Source organism: Mastigoproctus giganteus, chromosome 14, assembly GCF_048544385.1.
Source record: "Mastigoproctus giganteus isolate SK-2022 chromosome 14, ASM4854438v1, whole genome shotgun sequence".
Taxonomy (NCBI): Eukaryota; Metazoa; Arthropoda; class Arachnida; order Uropygi; family Thelyphonidae; genus Mastigoproctus; species Mastigoproctus giganteus.
The window spans coordinates 51,334,802-51,357,564 of NC_143588.1; the positions used below are offsets into that span (position 1 = coordinate 51,334,802).

General features: G+C 37.9%; 1 protein-coding gene across 1 annotated transcript in view; it reads right to left on the minus strand.

Moving 5' to 3' along the window:
* tou (bromodomain adjacent to zinc finger domain 2B toutatis) overlaps positions 1-22,763 on the minus strand; it is a 914,913-nt gene that overhangs the window by 117,737 nt on the left and 774,413 nt on the right. The window contains 2 exon segments of the mRNA XM_090388865.1: positions 4,530-4,619; positions 16,817-17,012. Of these exon segments, the coding sequence (XP_090244991.1) occupies positions 4,530-4,619; positions 16,817-17,012 (286 nt within the window).

Below are 22,763 nucleotides of genomic sequence, written 5' to 3' on the forward strand. Positions count from 1 at the left end.
CCAGGCTTTAACATGCTTTGAAAATTCCAATTTCTAATAAAATTCTGATTTTGTTGAGATGGTCTTGTCCACTGGCAGTTTCATTATCAAAGAAATGTCAATATTTCAGCAGATCTAGGAAATGATCTCCACTCATAGATTTCCTCATAAAATTATTCGAGTATAAATCTTTTTTTGACCAGTGTAATCTTATATCTGGGACATGAACAATTCCCATTATCAATAATATTCCAATAATGTTTCCATTTCCGGTTCAGTGGTCGGTCTCCAATCAGCTTTCTTCTTTTTGGGTGTTCGTATATTACTAGCTGCTGATGACAAACAGTACTGTGTATATCTGTTGGTTTCAGTCACCATCATCTGAAGGACATTGTCGGTTGAAAACAGTTTGTATATGTGGAAGGTTGGTTCAGATCAACATCAAAAAGGGTTTCAGCATCTTTATTATATTCGATAACTGAAATTTTAGTTTTTTCTACCTCTTGCCAAGTAACATTTTCAGACTTAGATGCGGAGATTACTTGAGAATTTAGTTCATTATTTTCACCAGATTCTTCTGATCTTATCATCGCCATCTGTAATTGGAATGTATGTCTAAATCATCTAATTCTGACCGGTCATTGGATTCCACTAAAGAAATACTGTGGCTTCTCTTTTGTTTGCAAGTCCAACTCTGTTCTCGATGTCCCTGGATGATTTTCATCATGTTTTTGGACACATTTTTCTTTCAAAAGAGGTACATCTGAATCATCACTATCACTTCTATACATCAAACATTTGTCTTTAGCTCGTTTTCCATAAAAAGAAGAGGGATTCATTTCAAAACTTTTTAGAAATAGGTATCTATAAATACGATAAACAAAAATTCGAAATATCTAAAGAGTTTACCTCAATCTCTAGTTTATAGTGATAAACTAAAATGTTCTCCACACGTGCATGTATTTGAAATGAAGTCAATATGGAGGCAATAACTATTGTCAGTCTCACAGAGTATGAACAAATTCGTAAACAATGCTCATGGTGGTACCAGGAAGTAATTCGAGCATGGGCATTGGTGAACCACTGGCACTTATCCCCGTTCATTGACAATACTTAGTGCCACAGGTGGGGGCGAACTACTGGTCCTATCAAATTATCACGAAAAACAAATGCCAACCTGTTTTTCTTACGCATACTGTGTTATTTGGTTAAATGAAGCAAATTATGAAAAAAAAAGTCGTAATTTGGGAAATAAAAGTTGTGAGTCTATCTGTTTCTTACGCTTCATGTTAAATAAATGCCCCAGCGGGAATGTGTTAAAAACTGCCAGAGATTTCTCTGAGAAATCGCTGGCAAATGAATCACAATGCGGTATTGGCTAAAATATTAGACAATATTTTTAGATAAGACTTGTATAGACAAATTATATAAATTTTAACAATTAACAGCAAATGTAGAAAACACTTAAAAACTAATGTTGCATATGAACTCAATTATTTTGCATTGATATTTACAGAAGAATATCCCTTTATGTCAATGAGAAATCATGGGAGTGAAGTTGAAAAATATCTAATTAATGATATTGAAATTTCACATGATTATTTAATGAAAAAACTTGAACCTACAAGCCAGTAAGGCTCTTGGGGTTGATGGCACATATCCTATAATTTTGCCGACCGGGCTAGCCGGGTAGGTAAAGTGCCTACCTGGCAACCCAAAGGTCGTGGGTTCGATTCCCGCCTCGGGCTTGGATCAAAGTACTGCAAAAATCTTGGGAGGTGCATTACGGCCACAGAAGCCTATGCGCCAACAACTACCAAAAAAAAAAAAAAAAAAAAAAAATCCTATAATTTTAAGGGAGGCGGCAAGTGAGTGCATTTAACAACTGAGGCTAACTATGAGTGAATCAATGGATTCAGGAGAGATTCCGTTGGATTTGAAAAGTGTCAACTTATCTCCAATACATAAGAGTGTAGTGGGAAATAACCGACCAGTCAGTCTAACTTCAGTAGTAGGGGAAATCATGGAGGCAATGTTTAAGGGTGGAATTCAGGATCATTTAGATAGAAATGGAATTCTGAAGGATATGTGACATAGTTTTGTACAGGAAAATCATGTTTAACAAATCTGGTTAGCTATTTTTACAGGGCCACTCCTGAGTTGGATTTAGGGAATAATTTAAACAATGTTTATTTAGATTTCAGCAGAGCATTTGACTCAGCCCCACATGAGTGGTTACTTTATAATCTGGAAAAGGTTGGAATCACAGTGAAAATCCTTAGATGGATGGCAGGATGGCACCAGGGCAAATGATAAATGGTCATTCCTCAGATTGGGTTGATGTAAGAAGTGGGGTTCCCCAGGGATCGGTATTGGGACCACTGTTGTTTTTGATTTTCTTAAACAACAATGAGAAGGGATAGAGGGCGTGATGCAACTTTGCAGATGATGCAAAGATTGGTAGCGTAGTTAATGATCACCGCCAAGCAGTGACCCAGATAGACTTCAGGATAGTCAGAAAAGTGGCAGCTTTGCTTTAATCCAACGAAGTGCAAGGTCTTACATCTGGGAAACAGCAACCCCAAAATAACTTGTACACTTGGTGGAGTTGAACTAAAATCAATAGTGGAAGAAAGCGACTTGGGATTTACGATACGTTCAGCTATGAAGTTGTCTGAGCATTGTAGACAGGTTGCAAGGAAGGTCCATGGTGTTGTATTCATGGTTTATCGAACATTTGCTAGTAGAGATAAGGATGCCATAATCCCGTTATACAAGGCTATTGTTAGACCACACTTGGAACACTGTGTTCAAGCATGGAGACCATTGTGATAAATGGTTCTTCCTCAGATTGGGTGAATGTAAGAAGTGGGGTGCGCAGGGATCAGTACTGGGAACAGTGTTGTTTTGTATTGGGACCACTTAAAAAAAAAAGACATCGAGCTTCCTGAAAGGGTCCAAAGATGGGTTACTCGCCTGGTGAGATCGGCAAAAGGGTGTTCATATGAGGAAAGACTTTGAATATGTGGGTTGCACAGATTGGAAACTAGGCACCTGAGAGGAGACTTGATTGAGGTGTTTAAGGCTCTGAAAGGCAAAAATAAAATGAATGAGGATGAAATTTTCACAGTTATAAATGATTCTTGAACTAGGGTTCTTAAATTCAAGTTATGGGGGGGGGGTTAGACTGGATTTTAGTCAGCGAGTTATAAATTACTGGAATAAGTTACTTAATATGATAACATAGCTTAATTTATTATGGTACTCACCTTTTTTTATAATCTGCAATTGATGTTTGAATAGGGTGGATGATAATTTTAATTTAAATTAGGAGTAAGTAAGTTGGGGTTTAAAAACAGAAGTTAAAATATGCGCAAGGAAGTAGAAGTGCACGTCTTCGTCCTTGGTTGTCAATATTAAAGTTAAAAATAATGGTTAATACTGGAGGCCAATAGCCATAACAAGTGGCTTTCGTTATCCACGTCTGCAGTTGGCAACGATGGGTTGAGAGTGAACGTGTATATTTAAGAAAGCTAAGTTCCCACGATGCTCCTGGTTACATGTGGAAATCCTAGGTGCATGAGATTCCAAGCCGGTGCAATGTTGTAAGGTATAATTTGATAATGGGAATGGCTGATTCTACTAAGGGGGTGTGATTGTGAGATTGAACATGTGATGCTAGTTCTGTGTTGGTTTCGCCTGTCTTCGTCCAGAATTAAAATCCAGTTTTAAAATCTTCCAATATGAAGCCCTAGTCATAGAATGGTTCTGCCGCCATTCCAATCTCCAAGTATTAAATACCAAACTACCTTACAACATTGCACTGGCTCGGAATCTCATGCACCTGAGATTTCCACATGTAACCAGGAGCATCGTGGGAACTTAGCTTTCTTAAATATACACGTTCACTCTTAACCCATCATTACCAACTGCAGACGTGGATAATGAAAGCCACTTGTTATGGCTATTGGCCTCCAGTATTAACCATTTATTTTTAACTTTAATATTGACAACCAAGGACGAAGACGTGCACTTCTACTTCCTTGCACATATTTTAACTTCTGTTTTTAAACCCCAACTTACTTACTCCTAATTTAAATTAAAATTATCATCCACCCTATTCAAACATCAATTGCAGATTAAAAAAAAACAGGTGAGTACCATAATAAATTAAGCTATGCTATCATATTAAGTCAATTATAAATAGTATTTTAAGTAATCTACAATTATTGAATTGGAATAGGTTACTTATATGGGCAGTAGAGGCTGACAGTTAAGAGAAATTCAATCGTTACCTATGGAAGGAGGAAAACACTTAAGTTGTCTATTTCCTTTTCTTTTAATAACTATTTATTTTATTAATTTTTTTTATTATTATAATTATTATTATTTTACTATTTTTTTTCTTTTTTTGGCTTGTGCAGCATAAGCCTTAGGCTTAGGCTTATGCTGCGCCATACGGCCCTTACTAATACATAAAATGGGACAAGGCACACACAAAAACAGGGTGAAACACAAAAAAAAAAGAAAAAAAAAAGAGATTTACTTACTTTGAAGCAATATGTATGATAACCTTTATCACATCCATCACATAATAATAACATATCTTCATTATCTCCACTGTGACAAAACTGGCAGCTCTAAAATAAAAATTAAAAAAAAAAATTAATTATTGGTATTTATTTGAAGTAAAGAGTGTTGTTTATGCACACTTTGTGAGGGAGGGGAGATAATTATACAGGTATCCCTTGTATAACACGGTAGTTAGGTTCCTATAAAATCTCGTGTAGTGCGAAACTGTGTTATACGGGATTAAGAACCAATACAAAACTGGGGGTTATGTTCCAACAGATAACAAAAATACATCGTTTTTTTTTTTTTTTTATAACTATCGGAAACTTAATTTTTATTTAAAATAATAATAACTGAACAAATGTCTTACAAACTGTGATACATAGTATGTCAGTTAATGTAGGTTCATTTAATTTACTTCCTCTTTATTGCTGCTAAGCACAATCAAACGAGAATGTTTTCTCTGTTGCAGAATATCGTTGCCTTCTGAATTTTCTTCTGCAGCATTTAGATTTCATGTATCTTCTGCTCTCTTTAAAAAAAAAAAATCTGTATTTTGGGATTGTTTGCTTTTGCTTGATTGAACTTTGTAAATTGTATAGTATGGAGCTAAGCATTTTTGAAGCTCCCTTTTGAACTTTGTGTTCCTTCCAGTCGAAGGATCTGCATTAAAAAAATAAGATTCTAATTGCTCGGCTAAGTTTATGCCTTCCTGTATGCTTTCTAGTGTAAAATTTGGAACTTCAGAATTTTCATCTGAGCTATCATCGTCTGAATTTATCTGGTTTACCTCTGATGCTATTTCTATAAATTCCATTTTGTCAGCCTCTTTTTCTACCAGTAATTCATGAATGTGTTCAGTAGTCATATCATTAAAACCTTCCCCTCCTACCGACTTAGCAAGGTCTACAATTGCACCAATTCTGCTTTCTGCCAGTTTGACCATATTTCCTGAATTAACTGACTCTGGCCATACATTTTGCCACATGCACATGTTGATGGTTTTACTTTTTTGAGTGATAAAGCTATCATTCCGAATACAGTCCAATAATCAATTGAAAAATGTTTCCATGTTTCCATCATTTCAATAGATTCGGAATCAATATTTTCCAAAATCCATTGTAATGATTTTCTAATGTAATAAGTTTTAAAGGTAGATATAATGCCTTGATCTAATGGCTGAATTAAAGAAGTTGTATTAGGTGGTAGGAACATTACTTCAACATTTTGGATGACATCTTTTGGATGGCCTGGCATGTTATCCAATAGTAATAAAATTTTGAAATCTATATTTTTTTGCTTTAAACAGTATTCCACAGCTGGCACAAAACAATTTAGAAACCATTCTTTAAATCAGTTGGCAGTTAACCCAAATTATGCCTAAGTTCCTTGGGCATAATTTAGGGCTGGAATTTAAATTCACAACAAAGAAATTAATCGAATACACTTCTTAAGAACTAAGTTTAGTAATACATACCCAGAAACATTTATAAATGATCAAATAAAAACCAAAATAACCTTACAAAAAACCTTAAGTTACGAACTACATGTTTCAAAGTCACAAATATTTAAGGTCTCAAACAAAGCACAAGTTCAATAGCACAGAACCTAACATAGGGATTTCCCAACAAAATAAAATACAGTCGGTCCTCGTATAACACGTGTTTGCATTACACGAATTCGATCATACACGATTTATAAATAGGGGAACGTTATCTTATATAACACGAACCGAATTCGCTTATACACGATTCGCCTTTGTGTTTACAAGAAATGGCAGTCGAATGCGGAATCACCCCAACTGAACGCAACACGAGAGGAATGAAGAAGATTCTGAAAATGTATTTATGTGTTTTATATCAGTGAAGGGGAAACAGATTTCACCATAATAACGTAAAAACCAACACAATTCCAGCTATCGATATAATCGCAAATGCAATTAGATGGAGTTTACTACCAGTTTATAACAGATTCCACTAGCAGAAACGAAACTGGAAATTGTTTTTATTGTTTTATGGTAGTAACCCCCAGAAATGTGCTTTAGTAAAATGTGAGGTGTTAATAGTGTATCTCGGCCTTTACAGTGTTGTTTATTCAGTTGCTACCTGCACGCAGCTTTGTTTCTGTGTATCAAGCGTGCCACCTCGTTTGTAATTGTGCTTTATTCCCTAAAAATTAGTAAAATACTTAAAAGGTGTGAAAAGGAAGCGTCCTGGCTAAGACACCGCAGATTCAGAGAGAAAAAAAAAAAAGAAGCAATATCGATAAACAGAGGCAGGCTGGGTCAAAAATTCTTACCCGGGAAAATTTGTAGTGGCCTCATACTACGGTTTATGGCCAAAATCACACCGGCCTCCGGCCCACCGTGGTTTCCCCCGTAAGGCTTATGGCCAGTCCGCTTCTGTCGATAGAGAAAAAAATATGAAATTGTGAAATGCTTTGAGCAAAATGAAAGACCATGTGATGTTGCACGTGCTACAGACCTAAATGAGGCAACGCGGAGAATTACAAAGAATGCAGAGAAAATAAAAACCACTTTCATAGCAGGAACAACTCAAAGTGTAATTAAAATCCATTAGATTAAGACACAAAGAATTGGAAGAGATGGAACGGCTGTGATCTGTTTGGATAGAAAATCAAACAAAAAGCAAGTTTGCTTATGATAGAAGCAAAAGCATTAGCAATATTTTATTACGACTTACGTATTATAATTTATACTTACGACTATTTTATTTAATATAATAGATTTTTTACGAATAAAATAGTATTTTATCCGTAAAAAATACTTTTTTAGTATTAAAAAATACTAAAAATACTTTATTATAATATAATATTATTTTTATTACGTATTTTAATCGTTATAAAATACGTAAGTATTTTATAACGATTAAAATTACCCGATTATTTATTGTGTTTGGTAATGTTTTGGTTCCAAATGTGTGTTCAATCTTGGGTGGTCGGCACCTAACCCTACTTTTCCCATAGGGCCTGTTGTTTATATTGCACGAGGGTTTCTAGGAACGCAACTATCGTGCTATACGAGGACAGACTGTACAGGGATTTCCCAATATTTATTTTTTTGCCTAAGGACTAGAGTTAACAGCGGGATTCACAAAAAAGAATGGAAATGTTGAAAAATTCATCTAACATAATATTAGGTTTTTCCCACACAAAAGATCAAAAATACTGTGTTATGCACGGTTTGGCGCAATTCTCTAACCGTGTCAGAGCGAAACGATGTTTGTTATTAGAACATTTATCTTTCATAGTTATAATTGTTACTACAATTATAACTATATTACTCTGATGATGTGATGAAAAACAAATACTCACACAGCACTGAAAGTTATAATGGACAATACCCAGACTGTTCAGAAATGTAAGGCATGAAATATTTTTTTTAAAAAGTAGCACTACTAAGAAACTGCCAATGCATACAGTACCCATACCTGTGCCATGGTATGCAGACTGGTCTGCAGCTAGACATAAATGCTACAAGGTGTGTCATGCTGTGTGTGTGTGTGATAGATGCGGAGATTGAAAGTGTGAGTGGGAAATTTAAGCGGGAATTAAGGATCCTTATTGATAAATTTGAGTTCTCAGAGAAAAGGGTCACCACCTTAAAGAATTAAATCTGATGACATCATATTCAGCAACTCAACTGAATACTAGAACCTACTCCTTGTGTTGGCTGCACAGTTGGATTGCCATGAGCAGAATGCTCTCGTCCCAAAGATGGCAGTGATTCAGTGGGATTCCATTATCAGGAAAGGAAATATTTCATCAAATAAGGATAGGGGGATTATGACAAAAAGTCGATAACATAGAACAATTACAAGGTGAGATCGAATCTTTTGGGGACTGAGCTAATATCTGGGAAATGAAGCGTACCGATTATTTGCATGGATCTCCTTAAAAGCAGTCTCCTTGACACTGCATACACAGATTCTAATGCTTCTCTAACTTCATCCATCATTTCTTCTACAGTCAATTTAATGACATAGAACTCAGTAAATATGCCATACATAAATGAAGGGATGACAGAGATTTTATAAGAAGGAAAAACAACAGTGGCGGCACTAGTCAAAGTGTCTGACTTAGATTGTCTGTATGTAATTAGCATTAGCAGAGGCATACAATGCAAGAAAGCAAGCTTATGCAGCATCAGTCAAAAAAAAAAAAAAAAAACACTCCTCCCATTTCACTCCTCCATTTGTTCCAGATGCCTGTCCAGCTCAGCCTTAAATTTATTTAGGCTATTAGCTTCCACAACAAAAGATAGAAGCCTGTTCCACCAATCAACTACCCACAGGCTAAAGGAAAATTTCCACACCTCTATTCTACAACTATCTTTCCTCAATTTGAAACTGTGGTTTTTAATCTGAGCAAGAGAAAGAATCCCATCAGCATTCAGCTTGCTCAACCCATTCAAGGCCTTATACACCTCAATCAGATCACCTTGCAGGTGCCTGCTCTCCAGACATCGCAATTTGCAGAACTTAAGCCATTCTTGGTAAGAGCACCCCTTTGTTCCCCTCACCAATCTTCTTGACCTTCTTTGTACTCGTTCTAGCAACTCTACACCCTTTCTAAAATGAGGCCTCCAGACCTGTACACAGTACTCTAGGTGTGGCCTGACCATTGCCTTGTATAACGGGATAATCACCTCCCTGTCCCTGCTGGCAAAATTCCTATATATCACTGACAAGACCCCATGACCTGTCCTGGCAGCCCATCTGCAGGGCTCAGCGAGCTTCACATTTGACTGCACAATTACCCCCAGGTCTTTTTCACTTTCCACATCCCTGAGTTTAGTACCACACAGTCAGTACATTCTTCTTCAGTTATTGCTACCCATATGCAGTACTTTGCATTTGTCAATGTTAAACTTCAGTTACCACTTTTCCAACTTATCTAGATCCAATTGGAATAGCATACAGTCTTTGCTGTCATTAACAACCCTGCCAACCTTTGTATCATCTGCAAACTTGGACATCAAACCCGATATACATCATCAACATCACTGATAAATAAACAAAACAACAATGGGCCCAACACCGAACCCTGGGGAACTCCACTAATAACATTTGTCCACGAAGAGCAGTGTCCATTGATTACCACTCTCTGTCATCTCCCACTCAACCATTCCTTAACCATTGTAGCAACTTACCCTTAATACCATACCTCTACAATTTGTACAGCAGTCTTCCATGTGTAACAGTATCAAAAGCTTTCCTCAAATCCAAGTATATGATATCAAAATTATTTTTGGCATCCAGTTCCTTTGTGACCACACCACAGTATCCAATCAAATTGGTCAGACAAGACCTCCCTTTAACAAACCCATGCTGTGTCTTAACTATTACTGCAGTCTTGTCTAGATGATCCCGAAATGCTTCTTTAACCAGTGCTTCTGTTATTTTCCCCAGAACACAAGTTAAACTAACAGGTCTATACTTTCTTGTGTCACCTTTTGAACCCCATTTGTGATATATTTGCAAACCTCCAGTCCATGGGGCCTCTCATAAGTCCAAGGAAGCTCTCATAATTATCGCTAAGGGATTGCTTGCTGCCTTTGCTGCCTCCTTTAATATAACTGGATAGATCCCATCCACCCCAGGTGCCTTTTTTATGTTTAACTTCAAACATTTATCCTCCACTTTGCTCTCAGTTATTACAAAATCACTTAGCTCCCTGTTAGAGTTTGATAAACTTCTGCCACTCCCCTCATTGAATAACTCCTCGTGTGTGAATGTAGATGCTTGACATTTTCTGTAACCTTTTCTATCTCAGTGATACAGTTAATATTCAAAGTTTCAACAATTTCAACCTTTTCTTTTTCTTCAGCTGCTTCATCTAGCAAGTCATCAAAATCCTGATATAGTGTTTTTCCATAACTTTCCCAAAATCTCCCCTTTCTTTAGCTTCTTTTACAGACATTTTAACCCCTCGCACCTTTTCTTTGTAAACCAATAAGGATTTATTAGATTTATTCTCCAAAAATATCTTTAGCTGTTGCGTAAGTGGCATCGTGTGTAGGCAATGTAAAATTTTTCAAAAGAGGAATAAAGCACTTCAACCTATTTTAGCCATCTGTTTATTTCAAGTTGGAGATTATGTCCAGATCGGAATCAGACGTTTTGTGGTATATTCTTACTGCTTCATTGCATAGATCAGGAAGCATAATGGTCTGAGTTAGTCAAAATCAAAACTTTGCACTCCTTTACCTCCTTGTATTTGATAATCAAACTTCTGAAAGATAAAGCAATGTATGTATTACCTAACTTTATGCACTGATTTCAAATATGGCAGAAAACTTTCATGAACACAGTTCTGGTAAAATTTTTAGCTTTTGATAAAATGCAATATATACATTTAAGGGATGGATGGGGATTTACTGGAACCTCATGTGTTTTTTTATTTAAGAATAAGAAAAAGTCCTAGCCCACATACGAGATCATTTAATTTGTGGACTGGGGCAAGATTTTATGTTTATCACAAAAATCTTTCCATAAATGCTGCTAGAGGTGCTCTCCCTGATCACTACTGAGCTGACTCTATGTGCGCATGCCAGTATTTGTCGAGCTAGTGTTGCATGAAGAGAGTTACTTTAGTCACGTGTCATCACCGATGATTGTTTTGAAGCAAGTATCATGTCGGATATACAAACTGAACGTGATTCTTCATTGTCCTGGGGCTTAAATGCACAGGAAAGAGCTAAAGAGATGAATGAAGATTATGGTAATGACTGTCTAGGTAGGGTGACCATATTCCGGTGTGAAGTGGTTTCTTCATCAAGACAATGCCAGGCCCCAAACAGTTAATATTGTGCAGGCAGTGATCACTGGCATAGGTGTGAGGTTCTGACACATCCCCCTTATTCACAGAACTTAGCCCAGTGTGATTTCTTCCTGTTTCCACATCTGAAGAAAGCTCCAAAAGGCAAGTGTTTCATGTCTGCCAAAAAATGGCTTACAAGAAGCATTTAATAAATAGGTACAATGGTGGCAAAAGTATGTAAAGTACAAGGGTGAGTATTTTGAGAAAAAGAAATCCACAGAAGATTCAGAAGATGACAATTAAGATAATATCTTGTACCAGTCTGGGAATTAAATGATCACCCCTTGTACTTTCAAGTTCATCCACTGCCTTTGTTTAGGTAACAATATTTAAATATATAATCTGTTTATCCTGCTACTGTAATCGAGAAAAATGTGATTTAAAAAATAAAAATAATGAATTGTCTTTTTTCAAACCTATCACTTTTTTTTTTTTTTTTTTTTTTGAAATATACCATTATATCTTAATTCTGCAATTATTTGGAAGTTAAGGATGGAAACAATTAAAGACAACCACCAAAAAAAGGATTTTTTTTTGTCTATTCTCGAGGCATTACGATTAGATTGCTTTGGTTGTATGATGTGCATTCATGTGACGTACACTAACCAGCATTTACAAAAAAATTTAATCTTTTTTTCTCATGTTGCCATGGACAGCTTACACTGATGAGCCAAAACATTATGACCACCTATCTAATATGATGTCGGTCCTCCACAGGCAGCTAAAACATCTCACACCCGGGGAGACATGGATGTTACAAGATTTCTAAACGTGTCTTGTGGTATCTGGTACCAACACGTAACAAGCAGATCCTTTAACTCCTGTAAGGTCCGTGGTTGAGATGGCGCAGATTGAAGTTGCTGTTCCAACGTAAACCACAGATGCTCAATGGGATTGATGATGTCTGGGAAATTTGGAGGCCAGGGCAATACCCAGAAGTCTTCCTCGTGTTACACGAACCAATCTCGAACAATTTGGGCGGTGTGGCATGGCACATTATTCTGCTGAAAGACAGCGCCACCAGAGGGGAAGACGTTTGCTATGAAAGGGTGTACCTGGTCAGCAATGATGTTTAGGTAGGTGGTAGATGTCAGGGTGCCTGGCACACGGATGACTGGAACCAGGGTATCCAGCAGAACATCGCCCAAAGCACGACACTACCACCACAGGCTTATTTTTGTCCAACGGTGCATCCAGGCGCCATCATTTCTCCAGGTAAACGACACACACACACCTAGCCATCCATATGGTGTAACAGGAAACGGAATTGATTGGACCAGATGACCTTGTTCCAGTCACTCAATGTCCAGTTTCGATGCTCACGTGCCATTATAAGCGTTGTCACTGGTGAACTGTGGTTAGCATTGACAATTGGAGCAGCCTGCGCATATGCAACCCCATTTTCAGCAGGATTCGATATACAGTGTGTTGTGACACATTACTCCTGTCACCAGCATTCCAATTACCGGTGAGTAGCACCACAGTTGGTATGTACCATTTGGCAGACCCTTCGCTCACATTACCATATGGATAGACGGGTGTCCATCCATATGTTGCAACAGGAAATGGGATTCATCGGACAAGACGACCTTCTTCCAATCACAAAAGATCCAGTTTCGTTGCTAGCATGCCATTGTAGGCACTGTCGCTGGTGAACCACGGTTAGCATGAGCAATCGGAGGAGCCTGATGATATATACAGCTCCATTTTCAGCAGGGTTCGATATACAGTGTGTTGTGAGACATTACTCCTGTCACCAATGTTCCAATTACTGGCGAGTTGCACCACAGTTGCCAATTAGGACAGCCTTCACTAACATCGATGAGCCATGGTCATTCAACAACTTGTTGGAGATTCGTGGGTTCCCCCTCCTTGAACTACTTTCTTTAGGTACTATCCACGGCTGACCGTGAGCAACCCACCAGTCGTGCTCTTTCAGAAATGCTCTGTGTTGTACTGACCAGACCCAGTCACCAAACTCACTTAAGTCCACTGCCTTTCCCATCTGAAGAACAAGAGTAACACTGATTAATGGAGCTCAGTACCAGGTGTTTTTCATACCATGTCCAAACCCGCACATGCGGCGTAGTTCACCTGCAGTTAGCATTAGTTCAGGCATATGATGCAAAAAAGCAAGCTCATACAGCATCAGCCAGACAAAAAAAAAAAAAAAAAAAAAACAAACAACACCTTCCCATTTCACCAATCCAGTCACTCCAAGTGTTTCTCTAGTTCAGCCTTAAATTTATTTAAGCTATAAACTTCCACAACAACAGATTGAAATCGGTTCCAGCAATCAACTACCTGCTGGCTAAAGGTAAATTCTGCATATCCATTCTATTACTCGTTCCTCAATTTGAATCTATACCCCCTCAAGTTCTTAATCTAAGCAAGCGGAAATAACCCATCTGCACTGAGCCTGCTCAAATCACTCAAGGCCTTATACACCACAATCAGTTCACTTCGCAGGTGCCTAGTCTCCAGTTTCTGCAACTTGCAGGACTTAAGCCCTTCTTCGCAAGCACATCCCTTTGTTATTCTTACTAACCTTGTTGCCCTTCTCTGTACTCGTTCCAGCAACTATACATCCTTCCTAAATTGAAGCCTCCAGACCTGTATACAGTACTCAAGGTGTGGCCTGACCATTGCCTTATACAAAGGGATAATCACCTCCTTGTCTCTGCTAGCAAAATTCCTATATATAATTGAGAAAACTCCATGACCTGCTCTGGCAGCCCATCCTAACAGCACACAGAACTTCATATCCGACTGCACAATTATTCCCAGGTCTTTTTCATTCTCCACCTCCCTGAGTGTAGTACCACATAGTTGGTATGTTTCTCTTGGATTACTGCTACCCATATGCAGTACTTTACATTTGCCAATATTAAACTACAGTTGCCACTTCTCAATCCATCTACCTAACTTTTCTAGATACCGTTGCAGTAGCATACTGTCTTTACTGTCATTAACAACCCTGCCAACCTTTGTATGATATGCAAACTTGGACATTAAGCCGGATATAACTTCATCAATATCATTGATAAATACACAAAACAACAATGGGCACAGCACCGAACCCTGGGGGAAACCATTAATAACCTTAGTCCCCATAGAGCAGTGTCCATTTATTACCACTCTCTGCCGTCTCCTACTCAACCATCCCTTTATCCATTGTTGCAACTTGCCCTTAATGCCATACCACTTCAATCTGTACAGTAGTCTTCCATGTGCAACAGTATCAAAAGCTTTACTGAAATCCATGTATATGATATCAAAATTATTTTTTTGCATCCAGTTCCTTTGTGACAACATCAGTGTCCAATCAAATTGGTCAGACAGCACTTCTTTACAAATCCATGCTGTGTCTGAACTATTCCTGCTATCTTGCCTAGGCGATCCTGTATCACCTCCTTAGCAAGTGACTCCATTATTTTTCCTGTAACAGAAGTTAAACTAACAGGTCTATAATTATTTGTGTCACCCTTTGCACTCCCTTTGTGAATTGGGGCTACATTTGTACATATCCAGTCCATGGGGACCTTCCCTGCCTCTAAGGATGCTCTTATAATTATGGCTAAATGTTTGCTTACTTCCCTCACTGCCTCCTTCATCATAACTGGATAAATTCCATCTGCCCAAGGTGCCTTTTTTATGTTTAACTTCAACAATTTCTCCTCCACTTTGCTCTCAGTTATTACAAAATCACTTATCTCCCTGTTAGAGTTTGATAAACTTCTGGCATTCCCTTCCTTGAATAACTCCTCATGTGTGAATATAGATGCAAAATACTCATTCAGTTTATCAGCTACCTGAGCAGGATCATCAACAGTCGAACAATCTATGTTAAGTAGATCAATCTGATTCATCCCCTTCCTTCTAGAGTTTACATAAGTAAAGAACTCTTTGCTGTTTTTCTTTGAGTCCTTTGCCAAATGTCTCTCATAATCTGCCTTCACCTGCCTAATCTCCTTCATGACTTGATTACAGACTAGCTTATATCTGTTGCAGGCTTCTGTGTTGCCTGATAATTTATATGCATCACATGTATTTTTCTTTTCTGCCACGAGTGGCATTAAACCATCTGACATCCATTTAGGCCTGAACCTTGAAGAGTATTCCTTGGTTGGTATTCACCGTTGGTAACATCATCAGTTGATCCCACTGTATAGAATTTAAAACCCATCCGAGACCACTGTAGTCACCTTTACGAAAATAAAAACCCCTCTCTTTACCCTTGATATTAGTTACATCTTTAAGTAAATTACACATCAGTACACTGTGATCACCGTCACCTAGTGGTTCCTTTATCTGCAAATTCTTAATACATGAATAATCCCTGCTGATAACCAGATCAAGAGCATTAACCTCTCTGGTTGCACCTTTTACATGTTGCTGTAGAAAATGTCCAATAAATCCACAAAAGTCTTGATAGTGTGCGAGTGACCAACCCACCAGTTCCAGTCAATATCTGGAAAGTGAAAATCCTCCATTAGAAGACATTCTGATTTACTGGCCCACTATTTCTCTGCACAACTGTTCACTGTACTCATCAGACCTATAACATACGCCTACTCTCATTTTGTCCTTCCCAGTGTCTATGTCAACTGGATGCACTTCCTTCGATTTTATGTATTTCTTAACTAACAACATAACCCCCACTCCCTTCCTACCCCGTCTGTCCTTTCTGTACACGTTGTACTCCCCAAATTCTAATTCTGCACTGCTTATATCTGTGTGACACCATGTCTGTGATATCCCAACAATATCTGCCTTTGATGTCTTGATCAGTACTTCAAATTGATCAATTTTATTTACTATACTTCTAGCATTAGTGTACATGCAAGCATATATGCACTTGTTCTTACTCTTAGTTACCCTAACACAGCCCATATATTAACTTGTTCCATGATGACTGCCAGCAGCTCTTGAACTGCCCAGCAAGTTGCTCTCTAGGCTGCTGTTCATTACAATAGAAGCAGTGCAAGAATCACTTTTGCCCCTGTCTGCCGCTCCGTTAATCTTTTAGTCCATGAATCCCCCCAATCTAGAAGTTTTCCGACCCACCCACCTACCACTGCCTCGATAGCATCAGCAAATATTCTTGCACTCTTTATATTAGCATATAACGACTCACTGGTCATAATGTTTTGGCTCATCGGTGTATGCTAAAAAAAACAAGTCAGATTACCCTTTTTTTGGTTATATTAAAACCTGGCTTTTCAGAAAATTTTTTTTTTCCCTTGAGAAAGTAATAGCTGAATTTTTTTTTAATAATATAACTAACAAATATGAACATGAAATTTTATATTTGATACACAGATAGAGCTGCTTACATTAAAAAAAAAAATGAATAAAAATGTTTAACACTTCCAACACTCCAAACATTATAAACATTTGAAATTTCAGATTTCATAATACTTACAGCTCTCATAATGGATTTATCCCATGCAATGCAAGCCTCTAACAGATTTAAACACATGGCAAGTTGAGCTGAACTTTGAGATGCTTGCACTCCTTCTCGCCAGCATAATAATCCTGATGGAATTTCCTCACAGTCAAATGACTGATTTGAATTGGTCCCACCACTCGACAAAGTAGATAGATTTAACTCACTACTGCTGCCAAAGTTAAAAAATATATACATTTTCATTATTATGTATTGAATGAAATGAGAGAAAACACTAAAGAAAAGAATGATCAACATATGAATATGTATTTTAATGTAAAGTTTACATTTTGATTTAAGTAGAAATATAGTTTTAGTTTAGATTAACACATATCCAATGTATTGTAAATGGCTTCATTTGTGAAATCAAAGACACTTACAGAGCCAACATTACAAGGATATTCAATATGCATCTTCCATTTTAAGGGCAAAGTTAAAACTTGGAGGGGGGGGGTGTTCTGGTCACTGAAAATGCTATTTACAGCTATTCTGAGATAACTAGATGCAAATTTCTTCGGATTTTTGAAAAGAAAATAACTACCAAGGGGGGAAATCTGTACAGTGGGGTTGTAGTTTATTTCCTTGGGGGAGGAATCCTATCCACCTCCCTTAAATTTATTTCAACTACTCACTTTTACAATGACATATGGTAGTTTGTCCTGAAATTCACTCTGGCTGAAAGCAAATGAAAAATGAAAGATAAAGGCAATTCTCTCTCTCTTTCTTCCTTACTCTCTGCTGCAGCTCTTGATCACAAAACACAAGTAGAAAGATATCTAGCATCAATCAGATTGGAACTTAATAACTCTAAATCAGATCAAATGACTTTTACAAACAAAAGGTCAAATATCAATATCGAATTTTATATCACAGGTGAGCCTATAAGAAAAGTCATCATGCATAAGAATTCAGGCCTAACATGGGGTGAGAGGCTCACATTTTAACACTACCAGAGCAAACCCCTATACAACAACATGGAGTTGATTCATCTAATATGTGCAGTACTGCTTTTATTAAGATATATGCTTGGAAACAGTCGATTGTAGCTCAAAATATCGAAACATTAATAATACTTAACTGGACACATTGATATCCTCAGAAATGACAATATTGTCAGGATACTCACGATGGCAGAACTAAACCTGGCTGACCCACAACTACCTCTTCAAGCTGGGCTAGATAACTTAGCTCGTCTAATTAGCATGTTTCCAAACATAATTGAACTTGTCAACAATTTACCTAGAAAAAAAAGTTCTATGAATCAAAGTCATATATCATGAGTAGCGGCATTCACCTAGAAGCAAAGTCATGTATCATGACGAGTAGTGGCAAAACCATACTCATACGATAAGACTTTGATCCACAGAACTTATGTAGGTCAACTGTAAGAGATATGGAAGACTACTTTATACAAGTTGGAGCAGTATGGCATTAAGGGCAAGTTGCTACAATGGATAAAAGGATTGTTGAGTAGGAGAAGACAGAGAGTGGTGGTCAATGGGTACTGCTCTTTGTCGACTAATGTTATTAGTAGTGTCACTCAGGGTTCGGTGTAGGGCCTATTGTTTTTTTATTTATTTTTTATTTATTTTTTATGAAAACTCCAAACGAGAGGTATTAGAGCCTATAGTACTTAGTACCGTGCTTGGGTTGGAGGTTGTGAAGACAAAAGAAGATATTTGTTGACATTAGACTAACTTCTGTAGACTAATTTTCAGGAAATATGTATGAAGGTTCTCTCTCTTTCCAGAAAGTGGCAGTTGAATGAATAAATGAGGAAGATGAAATATTGGTTCTGTGAGTTTGAAGTTGGACAGTAAATGGATGTTGGCTGGGGCAGCACATGTTCGGACTGTTTTGAAAGAGAGAGCAGGAATTTAGAAGTCAATTCAGAAGAACAGTGCCCATGGAAGTATCTGTAGAAAAGGCATGCAGCAGAAATGGTACGTCTATGAGACAGAGAGTGGACAGAGACTGTTGAGAGGAGTCATTAATTAACCTAACTGCCCTCTCCTGAATGGAATCTAGAAGCCTGAGAGAGGTTTTGGGGGCAACACCCCAGATGTGGGAAGAATATTCCATGGAAGGGCGGATTTGCGATTTGTACAAAGTGAACAGTTGTTTGAAAGAAAAGTAATGCCGAGAGCAAAAGAGAAAACAAAGTTTTTTAGATGCAGAGGAAGCAATATTTGTAATGTGCTTGTGCCAAGAGAGATTAGAAGTCATGGCAGTCCCCAAAGAGATATATCATTTTGCCTAGAAATCCGAGTGTCACTAAAGATAAGCATAGGAGCAGAAGAATCCTTTTTGCGAGATATAAGACAACACTGAGTTTTAGAAGGGTTGAAATCAACTAAGTTTTCTTTGCCCCACTGGAGAATTACCTGTAGATCAGCATTTAAGGAACTGGTAGCAGATTTTCAAGAAGTTGAATCTGATTGAGCAGGACAAGGTTTCTCAAAATGGAAAGCAATGTGCTATCATCAGCAAAACTATGAATAGGATTTCCAGTTAATGGAAGAAAGTCACTAATATACAAGAGGAAAATAGTGAGGGGAAAGAACAGAACTTTGGGGGACATCAGCATTAGTGGAGAAGTTAGAAGACAGAGAGCCATCTACCATCACCCTCGGTGAGTGATCAGAAAACTGGATAACCAATTACTAAAAACAGTTGTCAAACCATAAGATGGAAGCTTGTTTAGAAGACCATTATGCCAGACACGATCGAAAGACTTTGAGATGTCAAGAGCAACTATTTGTGTTTCACCGAACTTTTCCATTGAATTAGTCCATAAATGGGTAACATAAGCCAGAATATCACCAGTGGACAGACACTGACGGAATCCATACTGGCGATCTTTGATCAGACGGAAGGTTTCTAGGTAGTTTAAGAGTTGGCGGTTAATTGATTTCTTCATTACTTTAGAAAGAGTAGAAGTAATTGCAATGGGATGGGAGGGATTTGTCACCCTTTTTAGGAACTGGCTGAATATGAGCAAATTTCCAAGCAGAAGGAAAAATGCCTTTGGAATAAGAAAGTGAAAAAAGGCGGCAAAGAACAGGAGTAAGTTTGGGAGCAAAGTTTTTGAGAACAAGTGGAGAAATATCACCAGGACCTGGAGCTTTCTTAGCATCAAGATTCGTCAAAATCCTTCTGACATCCTTTTGGTGGAAGACAACAGGATGGTTGGTTGGTTGTTTTGTTGTTTATTGGCGCATTGAAAACGTTAATCATAGTGCGCCAGTTCATTTGTTATATTATGTCTTTGCATGCATATTCATTCTCTATATCTTGGTCGAATGCACGGGAGTTAAATTTTTTCTGTGATTATATACACTATCTTTATTTATAATAGATGGTAGACGTTGATTGTCTGCATGAATCTGACAATGTCTGATACACATTCCTTGTCACCTAGGATATCTTTGAAGATGATGTTTTGATTTCCTTTATATAATGATGAGAAAATCTTCTGTCGATTATTTTCATAGGTTGGGCATTCTATGAGTATATGTCTGATTGTTTGGGTAGTATTGCATGTTTGGCATCTTGGAGGTTCTTCGGCATGCAGTAAATAACGATGTGTGATGTCCAATTGGTAGTCTGGTCAGAACCACTTCCTCTCTCTCTCTCTCTCTCCTTGATTTCCTTCTGCTTGTTTTCCAATGTTCAACTTTTGGTTTTATTTCATATAATTTATTTGAAGTTTGTTTTTGCCAGAGTTCTTGCCATTGTGTTTGAGAGCGGTTTTGAATGATTGGTTTGTAATCCTGATACGGAACTGGGAAAGGTTGTTTCTGGAGGCTAGTTGTTGATTTTTCAATTCTGTCAGCTTCTTCGTTTCCTTTTATCCCTTTGTGTCCTGGTATCCAACAGAAAAGTATTTCTTGTCTTTTTTTTTAAGTCTGTTAATATCTGTTTAATTTGCACGAGAACTGAATGGGTTATATTGGTTGTGGTTGGTATTGCTTGCACTGCACTTAATGAATCAGAATATATTACTGTTCTCAAATGATATGTGGTTCTGAAGTACTCCAGGTCTATCTGAACTGCTACTAATTCTGCAGTGTAGACACTGCATTCTTTTGGCAGTTGGCGTGCCAGTGTAGTGTCTGGGAATACTGCTGATGCTCCTACTGTATATATTGGTTGATGGTTGGGATATTTAGTTCTACGTGCTGCATGCAGTTGTTGAAAGTTAATGTCTGACAAGTTATTTTTATTCCAGGTTTGGGTGGAGAGTTCACAAGTTGTGGAGTGATTTATCCATGGTGGTAACATGTGCCTTTCAAGATTTGCAACATTATCTATGTTAACATCATATGTTGTCAGTAGCTCTTGTAGTCAGATTCCTAGAGGCTTGTTTGCACTTTTGGGATTCCTATATATGTTTTCCCATTTTTGTGAGAATAATGATGTCCAAGTCAGATGGTCTCTTGTGGATTTTATCTTGTAAGCATAGAGTAGGGACAACTGTTGCCTCCTGAGGAACAATGGTAGTTTATTAACTTCTGTATAAAGACTGTATGAAGGCGATGTGCAGAAGGCTCCTGTTGCTATTCGTAGTGCACTATGGTGAATTGGATCTAACCATTCGAGGGTGCTCTTTTTTTTTGGCAGAAGCATAAACCGGTGCTCCGTAATCTATTTTTGACTTTACTAGTGTTTTGTACAGATTGAGCAGGGTATAACAGTATGCTTATTGCTGTAGTCTTGTCTAAATGATCCTGCAATGCATCTTTAACCAGTGACTCCATTTATTCAGAAGAATAAATGGAGAGTCACTGGTCCGGGTAAAATAACGGAGTCACTGGTTAAAGATGCATTGCAGGATCATCTAGACAAGACTGCAGCAATAATTCAGACACAGCATGGGTTTGTTAAGTGGAAGTCTTGTCTGACAAATTTGATAGGATATTATGATGTGGTTACAAAGGAACTGGATGCAAAAAATAATTTTTATATCATATATTTGGATTTCAGGAAATCTTTGGACACTGTTGCGCATGGAAGACTATTGTACAAATTGGAGCAGAATGGTATTAAGGGTAAGTTGCTACAATGGATAAAAGGATGGTTAAGTGGAAGAAGACAGAGGGTGGTAATCAATGGGTGCTGCTATTCGTGGGCTAATGTTATTAGTGGAGTCCCACAGGGTTCGGCGTCGGGTCCTCTGTTATTTTGTATATTTATCAATGATATTGATGAAGGTATATCAGGCTTAGTGTCAAAGTCTGCAGATGATACAAAGCTTGGCAGGGTTGTTAATGACAGTAATGGCAGTGTGCTACTGCAACAGGATCTATAAATTTTGGGCAGATGGACTAAGAAGTGGCAACTGAAGTTTAACCTTGACAAATGCAAAGTACTGCATATGGGTAGAAGTAACCCCAGAGAACCGTACCAACTGTGTGGTACTACACTTAAGGTGGTAGAAAATGAAAAAGATCTGGGAGTAATTGTGCAGTCAGATATGAAGTTTTCTGAGCAATGCAGATAGGCTGCCAGGGCAGGTCATGGGGTTTTGTCAATGATATATAGGAATTTTGCTACCAGGAAAAAAGGAGGCGACTGTCCCTCTATATAAGGCAATGGTCAGGCCACGTCTTGAGTACTGCGCACAGGTCTGGAGGCCTCATTTTAGGAAGGATGTAGATTTGCTTGTACAGAAAAGGGCAACAAGATTGGTGCGGGGAATGAAGGGATCCTCTTACCAAGAGGGGCTTAAGTTCTGCAAATTGCAGTGATCTGATTGAGGTGTATAAGGACTTGAATGGGTTCACTTTCCTTTCAATTGTTCAGATTATGAACCTAAGGGGGCATAAATTCAAATTAAGGAAAGACAGATGTAGAATAGTTGTGCGGAAATTTGACTTTAGCCAGCGGGTGGTTAATTACTGGAACAAACGTCTGTCTGTCG